Below are 23,817 nucleotides of genomic sequence, written 5' to 3'. Positions count from 1 at the left end.
CTTTCACTATAATTTTGAAACTTACTAGATTTAAAGCAATATGGCATTGATCATGATTGGAAAGGAGTTTTATTAAAGCAATATGACATTGATCATGACTGGAAAGTTTACCTTAGCACTGGGTAGAAACTAATTGCTCACAATATACAATGCATCACAACTATGTAGAACTCTGGCACTAGATTTAGATTCTACACCATAATTATAATTACATTCCTTGGCACAGTATCATAAGCCTGTGATACTCCTCTTTGGCAGACACCTTGAAAGGAAAAATGACCGGCAAAAATTATATACCAGTGTATTGTGGTCAAGTAAAAAAAAAAATAATAATAAAAAAAAAATAAATAAATAAATGATAATAATAACAGATATATCGTTCCTGGGACGACAAGACCTCGTATCTGAAATTTTCGTGAAAATGACTTTTTTGGACAAACGGTCAGATAATCAGTTACATGTAAGTGATGTCCTGTCCAAATCCTAGCTGTCTTACCCCAAAAAATGAAGCCACCACGGCATGTCAAAGATAGGGCTCTCCCATTTGATATAGTGCTTTGGTCGCCATGTTTTTTTGCTCTCCTAAAAATTTGACATTTTGTAGATACGAGGTCTTGTCACCCCAGCAGACAATATATTGATGGAAAAAAAAAAATAGATCTTTAATTTTTCTCAATTAATGGCAATCATTAGCAGGTAAGATGTATGCTGTGCCCTATCATAGACTGGGATGTCATAATTTGGGGGTTGTAAGCCCTCTGCATATAGTTGTACATGTACAATACACCAAATGTTTTTTCTCATGTAAGCATTTTGTTTGAGATCAAAGGTGTCTTATTTGTATGTTCATACTTCTGATGGTATTAGCAATTATAAGAACTGACACAATGTGTCCCAGTTCATCCAAGGCACACAAATGTACATTTATAATACATGTACATGTATCATGGCATGGTGCTTTTGTCTTCAACCTGTTAAGGATGTGCTGATGTGGTTAAATAACAAGCATTTCCCATAGACACCTGCCAGAGTATACTTGGGATACAATGGTAAGTCTTCAATAGGTCACTTTGTGAAGATGAAAAGAATTCATCACTTAGCATGTTTACAATGTATGTTAAAGGGATAGTACAGTTTTGGTGGAGATGAGAATTAGGCTTTTAACTTTTTGTGAGATACCAAGAAACCACTTATAGAATAGTACAGAGCATACCATTTTAAGAGGAATTTAAAGTTTATTTGATGAAAATCGGGTTTGGAATGACAGAAACATCCAAAAACAAAGTAAAACAAAGCAATCGTAATAAAATGTGGGTCCCACACTTTATTGAATCGCTCTGTTTTGGATATCTCAGCCATTTCAAAACCAATTTTCATCAAATAAGCGTTGAATTCCTCATGGAATTACATGCCCTTTCATATTTCATAAGAGGTTTCTCATTATCTCACCAAAAAAAGTTAGAAACCTGAAATTAGGTCTCAACCAAAACTATACGATCCCTTTAACAGTACTTTGTGGTTATGTTTGACAGTTTCAGAATGTTTTAATATCAGTTGTGTGTATCATAATTTCAACCCATTCAAGCTGGAGAGTCCCTCTCCCAAATGCTAATGAGACTAAGTCTGCGAATCAGACAATAATCAGATAACTTTACGAGAACCAAACAAAGTGGAAACACACGTGATCAGCCATACCTCAGGGGTGTCTGGATAGATGTTGTCCACCAGTCTTTTGTACCGAGGCTTGCATGCCGCAAAACAGTTACAACAACCTGTATAGATATTATGGGGTATGGTGGTAAAGCCTAAACTTGTACGAGCACAACATGGGAAGCGTGGGTTTGAGTGACCAAGTTTGAAGAATGGAAATGTATAAATGAATTTACAAATCAAAGCGCAAATCAAATGTAATCACGAGACACAATCATTAAGAACAGCAGTACGGAAATACATTTATTGGTAAATGAAATACATAACAGTTGTTATAGTACAAGGGCACAATAATGCATAACAGCATTGAGTACATTTACGAAACATTTCATTCAGCGTACAAAGATAGAGAAAGAAAAGGACAAGAGCAAAAGATACAAATATCACGATGAATGGGGAAAGGTATTATTCATGCAGAAAGGTACACAAAGAGAAACAGAAGAAAATAAAGAAAAATGCTGCTAACAAATTCACAATAGCAAAAAGTCTGCATTTCTTTTCAATAAGACAGATTTAGCAACAAAATTACAGTCCTAATACTGAGTAGAGATGTCCACTATACTACACTTCCCACTGTAGTACTAGTAAAGTAGTATTACTACCGGTACTCTATGAAGCAAGAATGGGTTTTTGTTGTTTTAAATCAGAAATTTTAGAGACAGTTTAGTTTTCATAGCACTACAGTAGATGTCTATAGACACGCATTTACTGTATACACATGCTGCTCTTTAGAGGCAAGCTGTGTCTCCCCCCCCCCCCCCCGAAAAAAAAAAAAAAGAAAAGAAATGGCTGACATTATACATTGTACTATAATACACGACTATCTGCAACGAAACCCAACAACCCGGCCCAGTTCCACATCTGTGTCTGGAGGTACTTTATGAAGAATTTCGGTCGGATATATTTCTGACAAGCTGCTATAAGCTACTAAAATCTTTGCATCTGATTGGCTGAGAGAAAATTTGTCCGACCAATATGTCAGACAAAAGTTACCCTTCATGAAATGCCCTCAGCAGGCTGTAGTCACCTGATCTGATTGTCTGAACTTGACTCATGACTATGAATGGACTATGAGGTTGCCTGAAAATCATTCCTTCTCTTATTTTGCTCGTAAATCGGTCTGATCAGTATTCAATGATACATACAGGTTGATGCCCCATATCTGGTTGGCCCCTGCATAGGGGTGTTGGACAGTATCAAATGAGAAGAAGATGGACATCGGTGCCAGGGCATCAGAATCGCGAGGCCAAATCCCGGCTAAACTACAAGATCTGACACTGACAGCAATAACAGCATGTGGGACTGTGCAATATATCTTGCGTGTGAATATGCATAAACTGGGCCGGGTCGTGCACATTTTCCGCTAATTTAACCACCGCATAGGGCAGAAGACTATAGATATTACACGAAAGGCTCTCATAATTAGATAGGCAGGCATTAATCAATAGAAATTAACTGGAATACAAAGAATAATACCTGGCATTTTCACAGTAGAGGTCAGGAACGCCTTTCTCTCTTCTGAATGATAAAAATGCTGCCCTCAACAGTCTCAGTTAACAACATAAAAATAATGTACGAGAAGATTTTTTTTTTTTTTTTTGTGGGCAATCTGAGCGATTTATTCTATTATTATGATTTTTTTTTTTTTAATATTGGTACAGTTTAGCTTGTTACGACATAAGACTGAATAAAGATTTGGGAAAAAAGATGTAGAAAACTCACAAGAATACCCGACCCATTCCCGACCCATCCACCCCCCCCCCCACACACACACACACACACACAGATAAACACAGATAAACACAGACAAACATTCACCTAGTAAGTAGGGCTACCTATAATGCAATGAGCTGCAAACAGTTGCCATAATATCCCACTTTATATGACCAGTTATAGGCCTATATACAATGTTTGTGTTTGACTTATGCCCACATCATATTATCTGCATGAGATTTGTCATTCAATAATGGCAATGAATTCATTTCCCTGGCCATGTTTTGCAGCGAAGAGATTACGATCTGAGAGAGGTTTGAAGGAAACCAGACATCGTTTCACCTTGAAATCAAAAGCCGGGAGCCAGGAGTTTAGCAGCACTATGATGTTCATCAAGTTCTCATCTATATAGGCCTACAGCTGCTCATTTCAGGTGAAGAGACAAAACAACGACAACAACAACCATAACGCCGATCAGAATATTTACGATTTTTGTGTCGGTGTACATAACGTTTCCGGTCTGGGTGAAATTGACTGTGACTTGTTTGTCGGCTCAAAGTGGACTATGTTCTTCGTCATCAGTCTGTTGTGTTGTTGTTTGTGTTGCAAGGTATACTATTTTGCATATCATGAAAAACTTGATGAAAGCCCCCCCCCCCCCCCTCAAAAAAAAAAAAAAAAAGAGCAGAGTCTTATCAAGTATCTCAGTTTTTGCAGAGGCAGGTAATGCATTAATATACTCTACCTTTACCGTTTACAAGCATCGTACAGGATATACGACAATGATACAATCGAATGATAGACCAGATTAGAATCTTGGGACTTTGGTTGTTTTCAGCCGCGAAATCGGTAATATTTATTTGATTATTCGAAGCATAGGGCCTAGTAGCTGCTGGTGCCATACATTTCACAGCCTAGACATTAATTGTGACCCTGCATCTCATAAACAAACAGAAAGTCGCCAGACATGACATTTTAGTTATAAGAGCATATTCTGAAAGAGCAGACCTTAAGCTTTAAAATGATGTATACCTCAAATCAAATGGACTCCCCTAACCTATCTAAATATTGGAAAGAAAGCACACACTCAGGAAAAGTGTAAACTGAGAATAGAGGCTCTGAAGATGTCTATTCATAGTGCTTAATCTTTACCAAGCCGTGCTTGCTGCGCCATGAATGGGACAAAAAGTAGGATGTAAAGCACCGGAGTAACAACAATGAAGGGATTATCATATTAAACTGAAATTGAGCATGCCTTATCAACACATTCTGTCCGTAAGTAATGCCAACTTTGAAAGCAGTAGCATCATCCTTTCAAACGTTATTACACTTGAAAATGAAACTGCTAAAAAGGCACACTTTCCTGCCCGTTTCATGATCCCAAATTTTAGCATAATGTAGAAGAAGACTTGCTTTTGAAAATATGAAAAAGTCAAGATCGGCTAATTTGACCCATTTCACCTATTTTCAGTCCTCACACAAAATCAGTGTGTGCGACCTTTTGTTCGTTTTGTGATGCAGGGTCACAATTGTGTGTGTATCTCGTCTGTGTATTAAAGGTCTATCGTTGGTCAGAAAAAGCTCTTTCACTACCTATGGTTTACGAACACATGTGTTTGTGTGAACTGAGCCTTACGAAAATGAACAGTAACTCTTCGTGGTCCCTATGTCGTTATATCAGAAACCCTGATGCAGTTACAGGGATTGTTGTCTTTGGTTGATTAAAACGTGTAATTTGACGACGTATGTTGTGAGTCAACATTATCTCATTGGTTTCGACGATGCTTTGCCAATTGAACCACTCTCGCCTATTTTGCACATCGGGATGCAACAGAAAATATTTATGCAGATACCCTCCCAAGGGAAATTGCGACGACATCGCAGCTGTTCAAAATCATATCGTGTTTTTTTTTTCCGTAATGAGAAATTGTTTTGCTTTTCTGATTCCACTGCGACAAGGAATAAATGAAGGAAAGACTACTGGGTATGTAAAACATTATCTAATGAGCTTTGGATAACGTTCCTTTCATTTTTCATACCTTATGTACTTGAATGAAACCTGAAGCCCTATAATGACATTTTGATCTTAATTGTGTAGGGTTCTCCGTGGGTTCTTTATTTCCTGAAGTATAGTTCTAAAACCCTTTCACCATGCTCTCTTCTACCCCCCCCCCCCGTCTCCCTCCCCTCTCTCTCTCTATATATATATATGTATATAGTCTCTCTCTCTCCATCTCTCTCTACCTCTCTCTCTCCTTTTCTCTTTCTCTCTCTCTCTCTCTCTCTCTCTCTCTCAGACTTCAGTAGGCCTAAATGAGATGAAAGAGACAGCTGCTTCAAAATGTAAGATATGAGTTGTCTTATGCTGCCAAAAACTTTCAAATTTTGATTGATGATAATAATAATGATAATAGTATTGATATTAATATTAATAATAACGATAACAATAATTATATATATATATATATATATATATATATATATATATATATATATATATATATATGTATATATATCATATATATATATAACGCCAAACATTCACCGTCAATCATAATGACTGATGCGGCTGTTCTCGACTACTTTCACTTCTGACACTACGAACGCTATACCCAGCAATGACCATTGAGTATACAAATCAACACGGACGTCAACATCCATCCATCATCATCACCATCATCATCATTGTCATCATCATCATTATCATCATCATTGCCATCATCATCTTGACCATCATCATCACCATCATCATCATCATTGTTAGCTTCATCTCTGTTCTCCTCCTCGTCAATATTCTATCATCCTTCAATATTGTCCCTACAACCACAGCACAGTAAACACTTTTTCGAGTTTCTATTTTTCATAGAAGATTTTAATGAAAATCAGTGTATTATAAACCATATCATGTTAAAGGTGATATAATTGGCTATCGACCTAGTAGCTCAATATAAAGGGATGTTTCACGCATGAGTGAACACATTCGTTTTTGTCCTCCTAGGCACAAAAGTAAAAATTGCAAAACTTGACGTGTTCTCTTTTATTTGCAAAATGCCCTTCAAGATAACAATGATAACAAAAGACCAGTTTAACACAATGAGAGACATGAATGAAATAGCAAAAATAGGTTTTCTTACTCTTTTTCTCTTTATAACCTGAAACAAAATCAAAATGGGAAACTAGAGGGGGAAAATAAGAATTTTCTGTCAACTCAAACTTAAAAGGGCACAGGGAGTAAAGGCACAATGATCATTAATTGAACAGAATATTTTGATTTCATTCTTTAAGTTAGTAATTAAAGAGTTCATGAGTTAAATTAAGGAACCAAGTATCATTTATAATTTTCCCAATTTGAGAAATCAATTCAAATTCCTACAATTTTGGTTGATATTGCTTCCTCTTTCATTTCATTGGAATTAGGATTTGACAGAAGATTCTTCATTTTCTTCTACTGTTTTTAGCCTTTATTGACATTTTGGGCTTCAAAGATTTAATAGAGATCGAAGATTTATTTTTGCAACCTAATTCATGTTTTGAGCGTGTTAAATGTGTCGTTTGTTCTTATTGTTACATAGAAGAGCACCTACGCATGATTGACAATTGATTTTTGCAATTTTTACTTTTGTGCCTTATGAGAAAAAAACAAAGGTGTTCACTCATGCGCAAAGTTTCCCTTTTTATTAACCTACCGGAGTGATAGCAAATTAAATTGCCTTTCATATGGTATCATAGTATATTAACTTTTAGCCAAATATTCTATGAGAAATATAAACTTGAAAAAGTGTATACTTTCTTCTTTTTTTTTGTGCCGAGTATGTGTATATGTATAATATATATTTATATATATATATGTATATATATATATATATATATATATATATATATATATATATATATATAAAGAATGGAAAGGTCCCCGAAAGTTCGGCACTAAAAATAAGTCAGTGGAAAACTTTCATAATGTATTCTTATACACAGCACTGCGATTTCGTGAGCATAGTAGACACTTCTGTATAGGTTATTGTTTCAACTCTGATCTGCTTGGATTAAATGTATATAATGGTTTATCTATCCACGTCTTAGTAATTACGCATTGATCATATTGATAGTTATTCAGATAGAAGTAATCAATGCACTTTCGGCTAATAAGTTATTTTCATTACCGAATTTTCGGGGTCTCCCCCCTTCTTCAAGGCTTTGATTAACAATCAATGGGTATGCTTTCGACAATTCAGTAAATGTTAATCACAGTTTTGAAGAATGGAAAGGCCCCCGAAAGTTAGGCACTAAAAATAAGTCAGTGGAAAACTTTCATAATGTATTCTTATACACAGCACTGCGATTTCGTGAGCATAGTAGACACTTCTGTATAGGTTATTGTTTCAACTCTGATCTGCTTGGATTTAATGTATTTGGTTGTTTGTTTGATTCTTTGCTGGTTTTACAAACTACTGTGTTCGTCCATCGTAAAGGAAGTAGACAACTTGGTTACTGTCGTGCGTTTGGCAAAAATCGCAGCTAGACCTTTGGAAAATAAAAATAATATTCAATTTTAATAATACTAAAATGATAATCATTGACATTAATTGATGATCCATAGCGACCGACAGACTTGAATGAAGACAATGGAGGAAGGCACACCTTGCTTTTGTGCAATATTTTGTGTATTTCGTCTATTAATGACAAAGTGCAAAATAAATAAGTTTGACAAAAACGCTCCAAAGTGGAGCCACCAAGTTTAAGAAAGTTCCTAACATTTGAAAATATCTAAAAACGCGCCTCAGGTGACACGCTGAAACTCGAACGAGATATAAATCTATGAAAAATCGTCTTCTCTTCAGTACAAGTAGATCACATATAAATAGTAAGTAAACAGCATTTCTTTCTCATCGTGTTCATTTTATAAATCTACACAAGTAATAAATGTATAAACTATTCAAGCCAAGGCAAGCTTTAAATCCATCTGTTTGTCTTTTTTTTTTCTTCTACGACAATGTTTGAACATTAAGTGCATGGAAAATAATGAAAGAATCCATTTCAGCGACAACCCACAGTGACTTGACGAAAGATAAAGAAACCAAAAAGTTGACACATCAAATGTACGTCCATTGGAACATAAAATGCACAAGTTTTATGACTACCTTTTTTTTTTCTTCTGAAAGATGAGTAACGATCGGAATCAAAACGCTGCAACAAAACACTTACATGGTATTTCAATTTACCATTTTTTTTACATGTTCATCGGGTTCTAATCAATGATATTCAAACAAAAAATACAAACAGAACAACAGATGTGACTCCTTGGTCTCCTTATTTTTGTTACGGACAATTGCAATTATGATCACATGCCAGCTTTAGCATTCGCAGGTGGTCTATTCAAATAATGCGCAACGACACATTTCAAAATATTTAACATCAGCAAACTGCTAAAAAAAGGTTAAATAAACAAACAAACAGACTTAACCTGTTCGAAACGGGAGAGCGGTCTGTTATGTGTCAACAATATTTGAAATTACAACACAACAGAGGCAACGGATTAACCGGTCGAAAGCCGCGAGTTCGATCTGAAACGTTTCTGATCGATTCAAATCCTCTTTTGTTTTTCAATGTGATTGCCGCGGAGTGTACATAACTTGTATTTAGTGGAAATTGGCAATAGCCGGCTAAGAAACTGTTTTATTTCCCCTACCTTTCTATTGACATCATAGATACATGCGACATACTTTTTAACTTGTGATGCCAAAGTTTGACATTAAGGGCGACCTGAAGAGCTTGGGTAGTCACCTTAACTCGTAGAGTGAACAGGGAATCAGATCATTGTCTTGTGTAAAAGAAACATGTGAGTGGTACTTTTGGCCCTGTCCGAGCTATTTTACCACAACTGGACACATTGTGTACTGAGCGCTACCACTATCATAATCATGGTGGATTTAGAATAAGCATATAGTTGAACAGTCTAATTCAAGTATTGACAAAATGTTTACAGTTTGACTTTATTTTTGCCCTTTCCTCCTAAATTCACTTTCTTCAAAAATGGTTTCCATTTAGATGACATAGATACTCTGCTCTCAACTAAATAAACCGATAAAACAAAGCACTGCGAAAGCCTTTTGAAGACACCCTATGTGTATGAGATGCTCAATGTAGCTTGGAGTCCACTCCGCATAAACTCTGATTAAAACACGCAACTCATTTGCACTTCTATTCTTAAACTCAAACAACTCAACTGTTACTAAACTACAGAAGGTAATTCAAAGATCTATATCTTTTTATACTCATGTATAATATACCACATTCACGTAGATATACACAAGGGCCTGGTCAAATCCTATGGTAGAAAACATGCTTGATGCAAATCCCTAGATTCTTGAGTAAATGAAAGAAAAATAATAGGTACATAAAACATTGTGTACGTACAAATGTACACACTCCAAATGAAACAACACAAACAAAAACTGCACTGTCAATGTCCAAATCTGTGACGAACGCAAATAACAAATTATAGAATCGCATTTCAGCAAACGTAGAGTTGAACATAAAATATTGCACTGATGCATCTCCCAACACTTTCTCGAGGAAACGAAAAAGTCTACGCTTTCAAAGAGGAAATAAATAAGGGCAAGGGAATAATATAATATACTGTAGATTTTTAAACAACACAGAGAGGTCACAAATAAATCGCCTGCAAAACAGGATGTATAAGCACATGCAACAGGGCAAGCTACGCGCTTGATTTAGCATCAATGTTGGTAAACCGGTAACCTGAGTTAAAAGTAGATTGCTGTCAGTCTATTCAGGAGAAGTAGTGGCACATGTCTTGCGTTTCATAAAACTGTTGTTGACGCTGCGGTACAAAGTTCCAACTTCCCGAATAAACATGCTACACAAACAGACGTCAAAAAGTAACAATAATGAAAAAATAAGCTAAACAAAACGCAAAGTCTTGAACAAAGGCAAATATCATTAGATAACCTGGTATCCCGATTTAACCCTTATTGTGCTTTGAGTGCCGCTTGGCACAGAAAACATCAGTGTTGTACACACTGTCCCTGGCACAGAAAGGGTTAAAGTACATTGCTTCATGTCCGCCCAGGGATAGTCTTGACACGAGTCCTTTTTGTACAATGTTTCAATATCCTGAATAAACAATCGCTACATTAAACAATGTCAACAATGTAAAATATAACAGCATGTTAACAAGCCTGGAAGAAGAAGGCTATCTTTGTGAAAATCCTAAAGCAGTAACGCTTTCACTCCGAGAGTTACAGCGGTTATCTGGTTATTTGGACCTTTCTCTTCAATTCATAATCACCTCTGTCGCCGTGTTGTTTTTGTGTTGTCTATTTTTCTCTAGACATCATAGCGATGCGCTCAGCATTCCATATTAAAGTGTTGTCTGAGTATATTATGCACTCACCAAGAGCCAAGATCAACATTTAGAATTTCTCAATCGTATGGCAACATGGAATTCGATCTCATTTGAGAATTAGACCTAAGACGAACTAGAAAACGACGTTTAACAAACTTTATGCTTGTCTGTAAAACAATGATAAGAAAATAAGATAAATAGAAAAAAGAAATGCCTTGGGCATATTAAATGACAATGTGAGAGGTACAGTGAGGTAAGATAAAACACACAAATAATCATCACAAACAAAAAGTGACTCATTTAACTCTTATGTGATCAATTCTACACATTAGTGTCCATTATGATCGCAACTCTTGAATAATACAATACGATAGATTGCCATAACGAAGTCAAATCTTACACCATAAGGCAAGTAAACCGTGCAACATCGTGTCCATTTGACATTTTTCTGTGCTTTATATCATAGACAAAAAGATAAAAACAAGTAAAACAGAATAATTATGCTCTTTCATGGAAAGATTGATATAAAACTATTTTTGTTTCTATTTCGTCATCATCATGCAATCATATCTCTGGTAGAGGCAAGACATTAATACTGCCTCCATCCCATAACCAACAGTTTGGCCCATGCCTCCATGATTACGGCGAACATCAAAACTCCGGAACACGGTGTTCCAACTGAAGTAGAACCTAGAACCCTTTGTAAACTCTATTGCTGCAGATAATCTTCAATGATTAAATGTAGATGAAGATCCCCCTTTTTTAAATTAATACCACACCCGGGTCGTGTTCTGTAATAGTACTCTCGTTAATAAAGAAGAATCCATTCCTCCATACTCTAGAGACAAATGAACTCGCTTCAAGTACTGTTATTCTGAGAAAATTAGTTAAAAAGCACGAACAAACAAACAAATAAAAGCTCGCAATTTCAACATTGCGTCTATCGTCAAACAGACTGCGACTTCGCGCCATTACTATCTTGATTCATTGTCTGCTTGGAGGATGTCTGAGGTCGTTTTTTTTTTTTCGGTTGTTTGTTTGTTAGCATGTCGCCCTTCTATTTAAACTCGCGATATCGCTATAGCACACGGACACCGTCACGTCGAAGTAAAGATGGCGGTGACACAAGCATTAATGGTCGCATGTTATTCTGTCTTTAATACAGCTACATCAACTGTGATGGACATTTAAAGTGTGTCCAATCACAAGAAATGTCTTCATGTTACCAGATTCGCTACAAAAGCGTGCGAGAGCCAACCTGCCGACTTGCATCGGACAATGAGACAGAACTGTACCTTGGCTTTGGTTGTGTTTTTGCTTTCTTCTCATTTGCTTCCTAAATGAGACTATGAGATAAGGACAAACAAAATATTGCACATCTTTCGCAGAGCACACGCCAGTACAAACGAACCTTGTCTGGATTATGAAAGAAGAAGACGTATAAAAAAAAACCTCTGTATGAAACTCCGAAAGAAAGAAAGAAAAAAAAAAGGAGACAATATTTACAATTCAAATACACAAAATGATACCATATCCATATACGTATTCATTCATAAACATGTTGTCTAGAAATCAACAACAACAAATACAATAGAACTCGAACCAAGCATTATGAATTATTGATTGAACTTAAAGTAGAGATGTACGAAAGAATTGCTGTTTCAGATCCGCCTGCCTTTTTATTTTTCTTGCCTTTTTTATTACAAACTATCACCAGGGACCTAGGAAACTATTCCTGCTTTGATATTTCCGTCTACCGTCGACTTAGGTAGCATAAAGGTAGGAGCGTAAACAATATCGACTCGTGCAGTGTAGCTTCACAAGACCGTTAAAATTTTGCCCGAAGGCGCAAAATCCACAAAGGAAAGAATGAGGCAAAGTTGGTGAATAGATTAGAAATGAGTTTGAAACCTGTGCCTTGCGGTGCACACTTGTAGTATTAGAAAACGATCAGGTGTGTTATCGATCAACGTTGATTCTTTTTCCTTTTTCTTTAAAAAAAATGAAAATCAAGAATGCCTCTAACCTTGGCTTTGCGGGTTCACCTTAAAAGGAGCAAAGCATTTCACTCATCACTTGGGGATATTCCACTGGTACCGCCATGTATACAATAGAAAAAAAAAAACATATGAGTGAGGGGCTAGACCATTATCCGTCGCAAGTAAATCGCGATAATACAGAACTGCTGGTAGTTGCGCTGTTTTCACCTCTAATCCGTAAAAAGAGAAAACAATAAAAAGGGACATTAAGGGGTCAGAAATTGGCAACACTTGGAAACCTTAAAAGAGTATCAAACCTCGCTGCCTATAACAACACCTCCCACATGAAATGTTAAATGATTCCATAAATCTTAAAGTTTAATTTTGATGTTGCATCTAGCCACCCACGGATAGATTACATGTGGTTGCCTAATATGGAAACAGGTGCAGATCCATAGATGCAACATTACTTTGGTGGATCGAAAAAAAGAAATGCGAACACCATGTCTGATGTATCTTTAAAGTCTTACACCAATAATACACCGAAAGCAAAGTGCGACCTCACGATTCCCATGCGCCTTCGAGATGGATAGATAATGACCTTTCCGACTATGAAACAACAGCATGATCAGACGAAGAAAAATAAAGTTTTGTGGAGTAAACGAAAACGTAAAAAACGAAACTTAAATTGCACTGTAAACGTGAACATCGCGACATCTTCGTGTTGAGACAAATATACAGAGAAGTCGACAAGCAATCTCAAATAACTACCCGTTTGCCATTAAAAAAAAGACTCATACATGTTCGTATAACATATTTTCCGCCAACCAATCTGTAAAACTACAACCTTCATACGATATGTGGGCACGCACTACACCCAAACAATATGCTGCAAAGTTATCATAACTTTTGCAACTTAACCATAGCACGACAATTAAGGTACGACTGCGTATGGGGACTACTGTAAGATTAAAAAAAAAGGACAAGGAAAGAACAAACGCTCACATTTTGGTCTGCAAATGGTTTCATTCGCGATTCAAGAGTAGAATAACTTGAAAATCATACAGTGGCTTCCTCGACATCATAATGATAGTGTTCTGAATTTCTTGAAAAGGGCCTCGGAGCATTTCCATAATTTCGTAAGCATTCGGTCGTCGGTCGTCCTCTTAACTCGTCCGAACAAAACTCGGCAATCCCCCGAGCACACTCGGTAATTGTTCGGTTCTGTTTGTTTCTTTGCTTGCTTGTTTGCTTCTGCGTATTTTTGTATGTATGTGCGTATGTATGTATGTATGTATGTATGTAAACTAGTACATGCATGAATGAATATCTGTATGTATGTATGCTCGTGTGTACATTAATGTATGTATTTATGTCGGTATCATTTAATGCACGTATGTTTGTCTATTTGTCTGTTTGTTTGTTTCCATGCATATGGGTCAATAACCAAGCTGTTCAACATCGTTTTGCTGGGGCCGTTTGTCGCCGTAGGCGATGTCTTGTCGACGTAGACCTATACCACGTGTGTATACTTTTTTTTCACAATCAGGAAAGTGGAGGACTCCTGAGTTAACCACAGGCTCGGGTCGAAGCCAAATGTCTCTTCCCGAAGCAGGTTCGTGACGTCTCCGAAACAGATCGCGAGAAGTCGTCACCCTCCGAACAAAACCGAAGGGATTTCCGTCGCGCTGTCTTTGCACCTCGTAGTGAAATCTCATTATTCGCGGTGGAAAAGGGGCGACAGGACACGTACATTAGTGACATCTCAGAACACACATGACTGTCTTGAGTTGCACTAACCCTCTCGGTATACACCAAGGCCACATAGAAGCCTATTCACTTCTCTGAACAGAGTGCAGAAGCGACGCCAGATATCATGGCAGGGCTTCTAGAAAAGAGGGTGCATCAGTGCAAGCTGTGATTGACAATGGTTCCACCTTGGCCCCCATTTAGTTGCCGACCGACGCACTGAGCTGAGCTAATGCTTGCAGCACCATGCATGCCCTCCGAAGCTACAACAACCTTGCAGCGGTACGCTCTGCAAAGGCCACGTGGGAAAAAAAATCGTGGTCCTCTGGACATTTAACCAAAATCAAAGAAACAAAACAACAAAAAAGAAACAAATCATTTTGAATTGTGTGCTAAGGAGATGATTGTTGTTGATGTTTTTTATACACGTGACTTGGGGGGGGGGGGGGGGGGGGGGGCTCCCTCCCCCACGCGCCGGTCATCAGTTGAGTTGCAGCAGCATTTGTTCGAGCTCGTCGGCGGAGCGGTAGAGGAAGGCGGCCGACTCCCGGTAGCTGGTGATGAGCTGCCGGATGTTCGCCACTTCCGTCTGGCTCAGTTGCGTTTTGGACGTCATCTTCTTGACGCTCAGATCTGTTGGTCCTAAAAGAGACATCAAAAACATAGGAACATAGGCTAAGGTGATTATACAACAAAAACAAACAAACAAACAAACAAACAAACAAACAAACAAACCACAGTAACAATGAATCCCCCATAGGCCTTTGTTTTCCACGACCAAATGATTTTCTTTTCCACTGAGAAATTTCATTGACATACAAACATTAAGATATTCTACAAGATAGAAAGTAATAAGTACACGATTTCACAGACAACGCTACTAACACTTTAAATGATATGAACTAGATTCAAGCTAATATTTATGAGATATGGGGTCATGTTTCAAATCATATTGATTATTCCAGCCAAGTTTTGTCACACACCGGGGTGCAGGAGGAGTTGCGTTCATGTCAGCACTTTATGAATGGGGCCCTGGTTTGTATAATCCCTGTACAAAATACGGCAGACTTGGATCTTGAAGAAGCTGTTTTCCGATGTGTCCCTGTCTTTAACTTTCAATTTTTTTTTTTCAATTCAATTTATTTCACATCTTTCAAAAAAACCCCACAATGATAGACATACATATATGTATAAAATGTACAGAACAGGGCCCCGTTGCTAGAAACTTTGCGTTTAAACGCAACTCCAAAAATCAAACGCAAGTCCTGGAAATCCCACGCAACTTTGCGTTTAAACGCAAGTCTGTTGCTGAAAGGACTTGCGTTTAAACGCAAAGTTGCGTTTAAACGCAAGTCCCTTGCGATCAAACGCAACTTTGCGTTTGATGTAGATCAAATGCAAGCAATCAGTCACAGCACAATCAAAATGGCTGCCTATGTGGTAGAACTTGAGGAGGAGGAGGAGGCACTCCATCAAGCTCCTCGGCCTCATCGTACTTTCAAACAAAGGTTCTCTGCCTTGGACTCCCTCACTGACGAGGAACTCAGAAAGAAATATCGTTTCAGTAGGGATGGTATCATGCACATTGTCAACATGCTGGACAACCATCTACAGCGCGCTACAGCAAGGAGCCATGCCATCCCTACTGAACTTCAAGTTCTAATTGCCCTGAATTTCATGGCTACCGGCTCATTATTTGACTCTGTTGCGAGTATTCACGGTGTACACCGCAGCACAGTCTCCCGGTGCGTGCATGCTGTTGCCGAGGCCTTGTGCCAGCAGAAGAACAACGTTAGTACATTTATTTGCCTTTGTAAAATGTATTTTGTATTCTAGAACTAGATACCGACTTTCAATAAAGTCGCTATTGATATCACCACATTCATTTTAGCAATGTTCTGAACTAAACTTTATTATGAAGGCCACCGTGGCAGTCGCCACCATGAACAACCATGGCTGGGACTAAGAGTACCTGTACGAATGTTTACCGTAGTTACTACACAGTCAATAGTCACTACGCTGCAGCTGACACTCAGCTTGCTTGCCTTGCCTTGCCTTGACTACATTTTTCCCACGTTGTTTGAAGCGAACATTCAATTGTAACTCAGCAGTCCTAGCCTTGTCTAATGTCCAGTAGTGAACTAGTACACTTGCAGAATTTCCAGACAGTCAGTTTAGCTCAGTTCAGGAAGATGTAGAACACTAACTCAGTTTGATTATGATAATTTGTCAGCCTTCAAATCGAGCCTTTCTGAACTTCTGCTACAGTTCAGTGGTGGTGTGTACGCATCGAACAGTATCCGATCTCCTGTGATCATCGAATCGTCGTCTACGTTTACGTGGCCTGAGAGGGCAGCAATTAATCCAGCAACTTTTTATTATTATTATTATTATTACTGTATTTAGAATTTTAAAAAAAAGTTTTTTCCCTGCAAACACTGTTTAGGGCAAAATGTTTGAATGTCATTATTAGCATCATATTCACACACTCATACACATCAGAATACAAGTGTAAACTTAAAGCACGCAGCTATACTTTTTTAATGTACAGTTAAAGCACATGTACACTTTTTAAAGTGCAATATGACATCTTTTAAATTAAATATTTCAAAATCCTTAATAACTTTTTTAAATGAAAAATCTGCCTCCAATAACTTGCTAGAGACATCAATGTCTCTTAATAACTTCCATAATATGACCACAATCATTTACCTTATTACCCATTCTACAATGTATGTGAAATACCTCTAGACAATTGAAAACAATACCCTGTAATCTGTATTAATTATGAAGAGTTTGTTTGCAAAAACCGATAAGTCCATATTAGCCAAATTGAGATATTTACGATTAAAGGTCAAGAAAAATAAAGAGAATAATAAGGAAATGTTTGCTTCTTTTGACCATAAGTTCAAAAATGTACCTGTATGTGTAGTGACCAATATATCATTTAAAAAGGTATTATTTTGTACTTTATGACAGAGACAGTACTTCAAAATCTTCAAAAATGGACCTATTGTTTTTTGCGAACAAATTCGTCATATGTTCTACATGTATATATGTATGTATGTATATACACACATATATACATATAGAACACATAAGTCTACACACCAAACTGTAGCACCCGCCCCCATAAAGAAGAAATTAACAAAGCACCACACAAATACTTAACAACACAACAAAACAAAAAACATTTCCACTCTCATACATTGATGTACAAGTCAATAACATGTGTCAAATGTGTACGCACTCCATTGAAAGCGTTACTACTTATAAGATGTGCAAAGTTAAAGCAGTGAATCATGATACACACACATATACTGAATGCACCACATACATCCCACACAAAGAAATGAAAAAAATTCATTGCATGTACATACATAGAGAGAGATATAGATATAGATATAGATCTGTAAATATGTAACCACACAATTACACATAGTATACTGTACAAGAGAAAATGAAATAATATGAAGTTATTAGGTGTCAATGATGTGAAGAAATAATTTATTCAACATCATAATAACTTTTCATTTAACTTATCATTGTAATGAAAAAGTACATGAATATACACGGTATAGAAAAAAACTGACAACAATAATACAAACGTCACGTACGTAGATGTAAGTACCACATACTGTGAGTATTGTATTCTAGACCTTTTGCGATGTTATTTAAAATGTTCAATTACATGTAGAACAATTTGTCTTGTCAACAAATTTCAGGTCATCAAATTCCCCCATGCCCCAGAAGTTGTGGCCTCAACTGTGGAGCAGTTTCACAACATTGCGGGATTCCCAAGAGTCGTAAGCGTGATAGATTGCACGCATGTCAGTCTCCACGGATGCCACCTCGGGGAAGACGAATATGTTTACATAAATCGTAAGGGAAGGTGTACAGTAAATGTTCAGCTGGCATGCGATGCCAAGTTCAGGATAACCAACTGTGTTGCGCGATGGCCAGGCAGCACACATGATAGCCGCATATTTCAGGTAAGTTCTCTCGATAATGATAATACAATTTGAAAATGCACCATTTTTTTTTGCTTTAAATCTCACAAACTTGACCATATGTATCGAAAGAGTTGATACAGTTTCATGACAAATTACAATTTAAATGAGTTTGACACTAGCTGTTATGAAATAGCACCTTTCAGAATTTACATTGCTTTAAAAGTCTTGATGATGTTAAAACAAGAAATAGTACTGCAGCACAAGGCCATCAATGTATATTTCCTTAGGCAATGAGTCAATGATACTATGAAACAAAATAAGAAACTAAATGCAATAAAATTTGAAAAGTCAATGTGAGAAAATTGATATTACCTTCACTCAAAAAAAAAGAGAAAAACATGTCAGAATTGAAGTCACACTTATATATAAAAATATAAATAATTGTTGGTTGACTGAATACAAAAAACCAAAAACATTACTTTATATTCTTACAAGTTTGTATTGTATCACAAACTGTTATCACAGAACAGCAGACTCTTCCAGAAGTTTGAAAGTGGCCAACTTCAAGGCATACTGCTCGGAGATTCTGGGTATCCCTTGCTTCCATACCTCATGACCCCAATACTGAATCCTCAAACAACAGAACATGCATACAACCAGTAAGTAACCAAGTATGTCAAATTCTACAGTAAATATTATGGTACATGTTTTCAAAACATAACATGACATAGTGTTCATTGAATAACATCTTCCTTTTTTTTTAGAAAATGGTGAACACTGAAGTTATTTCACAGATATCTTATCTTTGTGTATTGCATTGCTATCATTTACTTTGTATTTCTTTTACATCAACAAATGTATTCAATCTTTTCTTCTCTGAATGATTACACACTGTGGTACTACACCCTCAGACCAAACTAAAAATGAAGAAGGCTTACCGGTATATATACAACCTTCACTGTACTGTAACTCTATCTAGGAAAAAAAAAAAGATCTGTTCATTACAACACTAATATATATTGGTAGATATCTGTTTACAGTTGAATACAGTTACTCCAAAATTATTTATTTTGGCAAAATTCTGATAGACAGCTTCTTTCAAGCAATTCTGTGGCATTTGACACAATTACCTCTTATAACAGTGTTGTATAATACATCATTGTACAGGAGGTTATGCATATAAATGTAATGTACCCTTTCACTGTGAAAATGCCTCACTTTATATTTTGATGTCTGGGCAAAAAATGTCTTCATTTTCAATTTGTAGGAGGGTAAGACAACATTAATGTTGACATTTTTTCTTTGTTTTTTTCTAATTTCATCTACAAATCTACAGTGCACATGTTCACACCAGGTCCATCATTGAGCAACTCAACGGCCAGATCAAAAACAAATTTCGTTGTTTAATCGGCCATGGACTGCAAATTTCCCCCAGCGAGCCTGCAATATCATCACAGCAGCGTGTGTCCTGTTTAACATCTCAAAGGATCTGGGTGGACACGACATGGATGACGACTTCGCACCTGCCAACGAAGATGCTGCAATGGAGTTCGTCAACAGAAATGTGGACCCAGCAGCCGCAGCTGTGCGAGCAGAGATAGTCCGTGCATTTGATGCCTAGGTTTCTTTGGACCATAAGTACAGCATACATGTGCTTTTATGCCTCAGCCATGAAGTGTTACTTTTGGGGTTCGGGGGTTATCCGTATGTCAAGTTGTTCCAAAATCTATCTTGTGAAGAGTGTCAATTAGAAAAAAAAATAGTGAACAGAGCTGTGCCTATCAACTCCTGGTTGCACATGCTCAATAAGATTAAAGGTTAAAGTCAAATTCTTAAAAACATCACAATAACTCCTATATACATGCATTGCCTGAAAGTACTTCATTGCAACATATAGCGTACATACATGTACATGCATTTTCAGATAAATTCGCTGGGGAAAGTTTTGGGCCAAGATTTCAAAGGGCAATGGTCAAAGGGCCAGCTGAATTGCTAAAATGTCCACACTAGCAGCTATGCTCTCTTAATAACAAAATGAATAAGTAAAATCCATTGATCTTCAGTCCATTTCAGCTCGTTGGAACCATACCTCAGAATTTTTATTGGATAACTTCACCACCTCGAAAAAAATGGATTGAAAGTAAACTTGTCAAATTGGACCAGTTATCTCTATGGGAGTGAATTTTTTCTTGAAATGAAAGTTGACACGACTGTCTTCTGAGAGTACTAGCTCACTATCCTTCGATGAATATGTACACGTATTAGCCGAGACCTGGGGCTATCCATTTTTCATCATATGTTGGGATCACATCAAAAAACTTATCTGAAAATGAATCTTTGCTTCGATGTATGGAGATATTTCTTCTTTCTGTGATTTTCTTAGCAATAGCAAATGAAGAAAATTCAATATCACCCCACTATTTTGCACTTGCTTAGTACATGTCATGTACATCACTTCATTAAATAATTACTTCATCTGACACCATCTTGGGTAGGTAAATTTGGGTCATTGGTCATAAATGTTTAATACTGTGTATTCATGAATACATGTTGTATCTTTCCCATATTTTACAGACTTAAAGAGCATGATACAACAATCATTTCACAAAATAACAACTTCTTGCTTAGACCCAATCTTGTCCGTGCAAAGGAGGTTGAAGGTCAAATATACTTCATTCAGTAGCTTTGTGATTGTATGTGGTATCACCCCCGTACTTTGCACACATGGACCACGATACATTGATAAAATAACTCTTTGGTCATCTGCCATCATGGCTGTAATAACAAGTTCAAAAATTCTTTCTTCTGTATCTTGGTTATTATACAGTCCCTTACGGGGGCCAGATTGTGCACATACGTAGACCAAGTTATCATGATCATTTCATAGAATGTCGACTTTTTTAATCAGACGACATGTTGGCTGGAGCAAAGGAAGAGTCAAGACTAGAATTTGTACTGTACCTTTGTATACATGTCATATTACTCCCATATTGTGCACACATTTAGCCGAAGCCATATGGAAGGTTTCATGAAATAACAACTTTCTAATTAGGAGCCATCTTGTCTATGTACATGTTAGGGACAAGGATCGAAAGCATCTTTTTCTTTATCGTAGCAGATACATAGCATATTGCCCCCATATTTTCCATAGATATGGCTGCGGAAATGAGGCATGAAGGTCAAAAGTTCTTTATATTGTATCTCGGTTAGAATAGGCCTTACAGAAGGGAGATTGTACACATATATCAAACAATGTTACCTGAATCATTTCATGAAATAATGACTTTATCCTCAGAAGCCATCGTGTCTGTGCAAGGGAGCGTCATAGGTCAAGAATACTTCCTCTTGTATATTGTATAATATGTGACGTAATGTCCACAAATTTGCAGATTTTCACCCAGATTTTAGTATGTTGTAGCTTATTAAATGCTCTCATCGATATTCTAGCAAAAATTTAATTGGAAGACGGCATCACCTCGTAAAAATGGATTGAAAGTAATCTTGTCAAATTTGACCAGTTTACGTGTTATCTCTATGGGAGTGCAGTTTCTCTGGAAATGAAAATTGACATGACTATCTTTATCGAGCACTAGCTCACTTATGCTTTGGTGAATTTCTCCCAGAATTTCATACGTTGTAGCTGTACCCTCCATTATTTCATACCACATCGAAAAACTTGGTTGAATTTAAAGCTTATCTTCGATGTATTGAGGTATTTCTTTCTTTCTGCAACTGTCCTTGCAATAACTCAAGAAAAACAGCCCCTATCACCCCCATATTTTGCATATGTTTAGTTCATGTCACATACATATTTCATAAATGAGCAACTACTTGATCGGACACCATCTTGTGTAGGTAAATTAGGGTCAAAGGTCAGAAATGTTTCATCCTGTATCTTGGTGAATACATGTCCAAGCTTTCCCATATTTTGCACACGCAAAAGACCATGTTACAAGGATCATTTCACAAAATAACCACTTTTTGCTCAGATGCCATCTTGGCAGTGCAAAGTGGGGTCAAAGGTCAAATATACTTCATTCTGTATCTTCATTAGTGTATACGGAATTCGGTACCAAAGATGGCAGGTCCGACTCCCTTTTAAATGAGAATCCAAACATCACACGGCCAATGTCCCCTAAACACATATGAAACCTGTATGGTCATGCCTATTGGGATCAGGACTCAAATTATTGATTTCCAAATAGATCGGATCACCTAATTTGTCAGTGCTGACAAATTCCAACTCTAGTTTATATTTGTTTTTAATGCCCCATGAACTAATATGAAGATGCAGATTATGCATGTTGTGATGGATAAGCAGTTAACATTATTTGTAAAGAGATGGAATAGATTGAGGTGATTTGGGGTATGCAGATTGAAACTTTCTGTGAGATAATCACAAACCATTTGCAAAGATTGATAAAGATCATACTGCTTGAAGAGGTATTCATGACGCAAATCTCTCGTTTGAAGAGGCTACACCCCCGTAAATAATGTCAGTGTATATCTTGGCAATCAATGACTTAAAAACCAAAGATATAAAACACCTGTTTCTTGACCCTTGCCTAATCTAAGCATCAGTCATTGCCACAGCGCCACAGGGGGGGGGGGGGGGGGGGGCACCGCGATAGGAGGAGATTGTTTTGGTTTTGGCATGGGCTATGTAGCTCCTTCTTATTCCTGTATTTTCGTTATTTACGGGTCAATTTTTTTCGTTCGAAATGTAAAATGGATGACCATAGAATTTCTCAATAGAATATAAAATTGAAAACTTTAGAAAGGATAGAGAAAATTGAGTTCACTTTGAATGGTCTGCCACAGGCAGATATCCTTATCATGCTCTTACGTAATACGACAGCTGCTGTAGTCATTAAACCCTGGCTTTATAATTGGCCTCCAGGTTTGTCACGCCTGAGCAGAAAGCTAATTTGCAATGGACAAATACTTCGACTACCAACGATCAAACGAAGAATCGTTAGGGGGGTATAGCACCCCATCAGCTTCGTTAAAGTGGGGTCTCGCCTCAAACGAGGGATTGACGGCATGTCAAAGTTAGAAATATAGAAGTCCAATTTTAAAGGACAAGTTCACCTTCATAAATGTGTGGATTGAGTGAATGCAGCAATATACAATAGAAGAATACATCAGCAAGAGTTTGATTGAAATCAGACAATCATTTTAAAAGTCATCAACTTTTGAAGTTTCTGCTTCTTCATTGTTAGTTGAGAAGACTAGTACAGCTTGTGATGCCATTTGTGTAGAACAATGTAAAGAAATAAATAAGAAGAAAAATCAAGATATTCACACTTTTCTCGCATAGTCAAAGAACACTTGACTTCCTTCTTTC

At 37.1% G+C, this 23,817-nt stretch overlaps 1 protein-coding gene and 1 pseudogene across 1 annotated transcript in view; one reads left to right on the top strand and one right to left on the bottom strand.

Annotated features, from left to right (window-relative positions):
* LOC139713946 (protein EFR3 homolog B-like) overlaps nt 1–3,213 on the bottom strand; it is a gene marked incomplete at its 3' end in the record, with an annotated part of 35,558 nt that extends 32,345 nt beyond the window's left edge. The window contains exons 1-2 of the mRNA XM_071625665.1: nt 3,187–3,213; nt 1,696–1,805 (exon numbers count right to left, since the gene is read on the bottom strand). Coding sequence (XP_071481766.1) covers nt 1,696–1,805; nt 3,187–3,193 — 117 coding nt within the window. The remainder of the gene's footprint in view (nt 1–1,695; nt 1,806–3,186) is intronic.
* Nucleotides 3,214–15,776: 12,563 nt separating this feature from the next.
* LOC139713945 (putative nuclease HARBI1) lies at nt 15,777–23,062 on the top strand (annotated as a pseudogene).
* The last annotated feature ends 755 nt before the right edge of the window (nt 23,063–23,817 follow it).

This window comes from Diadema antillarum, unplaced genomic scaffold, assembly GCF_040938485.1.
Source record: "Diadema antillarum isolate AM-2024a unplaced genomic scaffold, OU_Dant_1.0 seq00002105_RagTag, whole genome shotgun sequence".
NCBI lineage: Eukaryota > Metazoa > Echinodermata > Echinoidea > Diadematoida > Diadematidae > Diadema > Diadema antillarum.
The sequence above is the reverse complement of the archived record's forward strand: the minus strand, read 5'-3'. Positions and strand labels throughout refer to the sequence as shown.